This window comes from Centruroides sculpturatus, unplaced genomic scaffold, assembly GCF_000671375.1.
Source record: "Centruroides sculpturatus isolate CEXI.00-Female unplaced genomic scaffold, Cexi_2.0 scaffold918, whole genome shotgun sequence".
Lineage (NCBI taxonomy): Eukaryota > Metazoa > Arthropoda > Arachnida > Scorpiones > Buthidae > Centruroides > Centruroides sculpturatus.
This window is the reverse complement of record NW_019385109.1, coordinates 236,848-241,108: the sequence shown is the minus strand read 5'-3', so window position 1 is coordinate 241,108 and position 4,261 is coordinate 236,848. Positions and strand designations below refer to the sequence as shown.

General features: G+C 27.0%; 1 protein-coding gene across 1 annotated transcript; it reads right to left on the bottom strand.

The window, feature by feature from the left end:
* Positions 1–571: 571 nt before the first annotated feature.
* On the bottom strand, positions 572–1,331 carry LOC111634850. Its single transcript, XM_023379687.1, has 3 exons — positions 986–1,331; positions 703–900; positions 572–595 (listed from the first exon to the last, which is right to left on the bottom strand). The coding sequence occupies exons 1-3, from the start codon at positions 1,247–1,249 to the stop codon at positions 572–574; spliced, it is 486 nt and encodes a 161-aa protein (XP_023235455.1). The 5' UTR covers positions 1,250–1,331.
* Between the last annotated feature and the right edge of the window lie 2,930 nt (positions 1,332–4,261).

Sequence of the window (4,261 nt, the reverse complement as noted above, 5' to 3'; positions counted from 1 at the left end):
AGTCAGTCAGTTCTATAATTAATTCCAGTTTTATTAAACAATCAGTTTTAAAATATTTTATTCAAAATTTAAAGAATGAAAAATTTCATTAATTTCAGCAAATCATATTTCTTTAAAACAAACGTTTTCGGTCATAATTATGTAATGTGTCAATCTACCTCTTTGGGAGCCCGGGTTCAAATCCGGACGAGTAACACTAAAAACTTTTTGGGGGGTGGTTTGTTTCTAGTGCATTGGGACATGTCTCTCGCCACACGAACATTGTTGGCTTGATCAAAACCTCAAATCCCTGAATGATTTCGATAAAATATCCTGTGTCCACGGGGTATAAAAAGTAAAAAAAAAAAGAAAAGTGCAATAATAAATAAATTTGCTTAAAACCTATTAGAAATATTTAAAAAGTAAGACTGATCTTTGACGCATTGGTGAAACGAAATGCATCAAACCATCAACTATCATATAAAGTTCTTGTTGAAATATGTTATACTACGGTTCCTTTCGTCCTTTGTAGACGTATAAAATGAGCTATAACAGTCATAAATAGATGGAAAACAAAGTTTTAATTTAAAATTTATTGTAAATTGTAGTTGTAATCCTAAAAATCATTTCACATAATTAGTAACTAGTAAAATATTGTTGAAAATTTAAAAAATTAAATTACAACATTAGACACATTAAAATTTATTAAATATCTACACTTACGTTTCGAAAATATCCTCTAGGAATTAAAATAGAATCGATATTTTCATATAAATATAAATTATCACTAGCAGCCAAAAGATACTCAGGAAGATTTTCGTGCATATCTGGAATCCATAAAGCATTACCTCTTTCAGCAAGTTTCTCAATTGAACATGTACTTTTAAATTTCAATGCATCGTCATAATAATAGGTTTCAAACTAAACATTTTATCAGAAAAAAATAATAATAATATTAAGATTTCTGGTAACATTAGAATAAAAATAATATTAGTTTTAAACATACGGTACGTCTTCCTCTGTGAGTTATTCCAAAAGTACATTTAACATTATTTTTAAAACTGAAACTAAGTTCACTCGTAACACAGGGTGTTTCAGTGCTCTCTAACGTTTTCACACGTATGTTTTCAGCAGTTTCATTGCAGAAACGAATTAGTTCAATACTGCGAATTGAACGATCACGTCTGGTACGACTAAATTTTCTTTTCGTACCTCTAGAGCTAGTACTTTCTTCGTCACTTTGTTGTGTACTCTCCGGAGAAACAATCATTTTTTTTAAACTGTAATATGTTAATCTTTTTTTATTTTAAAGAAAACTATTGTAAAATTTGAGGTATAACTTAAAAAAAACTTCAAATGTTTTAACAAGAAGTTGTGCTTGTAATAATTCTAAACTTGATAAAACATTTATCCAAGCCAAATGATAATGATTTGCATATTTATGAAGTTCAGAATTTTAATGTTTTAAAAAAATGTAATTTAAATTTATACTTTACATTAATTCTTTCTTAAATAGAATTATTATATATTATTAAAAATTTAATTTAGCATATTATATTAATAGTTACATATTACCTAATTAATAATTAAGTAATATGTAACTATTAATATAATATGCTAAAAAGTCAGTTTTAATTTTTAAATTATTTTATTGTTTTTTATTATTAAACTCAATCAATTATACAACAATAATAGAAACGTATTTGAAAAAAAAAATACATTTTTATTTATTTTTGTATTAACGAAATGGAATGTTAAACAAAGAATTTCTAGTTGACAAGGGGTTAGAAATTCAAACTAATGGTTAACTTTGTTTCATATCAAACAAATGATATCAGTGAAGAGCTGTTCTGCCTAATACCTGATCTCAACTGNCCTTATAGCTATCGAGACGCAACCACCATAGTGCACGAATGGAGACTTGGGGCTACTACCACATACAAACACCATTCATGTGCGATGTGCAGTTTTGGCTGAAAAGTGAAATATAGGGACACACACGTCCATTTTTATATATATATATAGATATAAATACTATATAAAACAAATATTGAATTTTTTTAATAAACATATTTTCACAAAATTGTGGAAGTAAAATTGTAAAAATAATAATAAAAAGCAGAAATTAACACTTTCAGCAAGAGCCGCGTGTAACTCAAAAAGAGCTGCATTTGCCCATGGTGGTCATATTATTTTTACTGCTTTTAAGGTCTGGAACCAATCTTCTATTTTTCCATGTGGACAGTATGTTTTTGACACAGATTCTTCAAGAATGTATCTACCACGTAAAAATAATTGTGCATAATTCATAAAGTTTTATTATGGCTTGTGAGCACTAAAATTGGCTTTTCTTTACTGCTAGACTTATTACACCACCACAGGACATCAAGTTAGACTTAGAAAAACACTATTAAGTTTTATTATGTATAGAAAACCAGTATTACAGAATGCTAAACTACTTCAACATTTGTGCCTTTCGTAGCATGTACAAATTTGAAGAACTAACAATTAAATAAACTTTCAGAATTACCATAGATACATCAATAAAAATTTTAATGACATTAATTTAGTAATGGCTTAGAACAGTAGTGGGGATGATGTTGATACTACTGATGTGAGCCCGATGGTTGGATTCGCAAAACATATAAATAATCTTTCTGACGCTGCTAATAGACAATTTTGTTTAGAAGATGTTAGAAAGGAATCAAATAATCTACAAACTTGAAGTTTTTATTCTTTTAAGTTCTTTCTTTTTCTTATTTCTTTTAAGTTTACTCTTTTTAAACTTTACTTAAGACACTTCCAATGCCAAAGGTGAAAATGCTTTTAAGCTTTGTTATATATATATTTTTTTTGTTTGTTTGAGTGTGTGTGATTAAATATTTCTTTAATAGTGCAATAGTATTTACCTCTTAAAATGATTAAATTTCAAATGCAGTTAACTGTTTTTGTATTTCTTAAATTTCCTCCAGGAAATTTAAGAAATACAAAAACTTCTTTTAAATTATGCTACTTCTGCGACTATCAAATCATTTTATATTGTAGCTATTAAATATTTTTAGATATTAGAAAATGCTTTAAATTTATCAGGTTTACATTTATTCACTCCATCATTTTTTTACTAGAGATAGGTTGGCATGTATTGGTTAATTTAAAACAAAATAAGAATTAGATATATTTATTTATTTGAGCTTAAAATTGATCGTGTTATAAATCATAATGTAATGAACAGTTTATTAACTAAAGAACTTGATTTTATTTCAGATAAGAAATGGCAGAAAGTCAGTTGGATCCATCAAAAGTAGAAGCTGATCAGATAAAACAGGTATTTGTTAAGCAAATAAACTAATTAATTTTCATAAAACATTACAAATCTTGATTAAAATATATAATATTGGAAATAAACTGAAGTGGTTAGTCACAATATGTGCTAAAATGGTTGAAAGTATACTTTTTTCTGAAATTAATTGGTAATTAATAATAATATACAGGATAATTTTAAATTTTCACAGTTTCTGTGTTCAACACTTCTCAAACTGGAAACAACAAAGTAAAACTGTTTAAATAATATAAAAATATACACACTATTCACTTACATGACTTGTTTTGATCTAACATGTTTATTTAATTTCACTTTTTCCAGTTTCTCTCAATACAGAATAGTTTTTTGTGACAATTGATATTAAAAGTTTGACTTTAATTAAAGAAATTCAATTAAAAATAAAATTTGTGCAAATAATAAAAAGTTATTAAATTTTGCTGATAAGTTACAATTGTTCTTCCTTTGATTTATTATCTAAAATTGAAATATTTGGTTTAAATATATTTTATTAAATTGGCTTATCATATTATGGATGAGCAAGCAAGAGTTCAGTGGGAGCCGAAATGTAGGTTTTGCAAAATTCATGGAAGCCGCAGTTCTGTACTTTTTTATTCTGTACTGCAGTTCTGTACTGCGATTTTATTATATAACTAGCTGCAAGGACCTGCTTCACTGGGTTTTTATTTGTGGACAAAAAGTAACGATAGTGAAGATTAAGATAATTACATTATAGCCAATCTTACCCGTTTTCACAGAATGCAAGAATTAGGTCTCCAGTTTCCAGACTAATTAGAGAATTTTTACGTCCAGTCAAACAAACTATTTTCAATTTGATCAATTTTCTGGAACGTTTACAATCGTTCTATAATCGAACCAATTTGAATTTAAATTCGAATTCGAAAATTTTTAAAATCAAAATAGAAAATCTTCCACTTTCAACCACTTTCAAGCCCATATCTC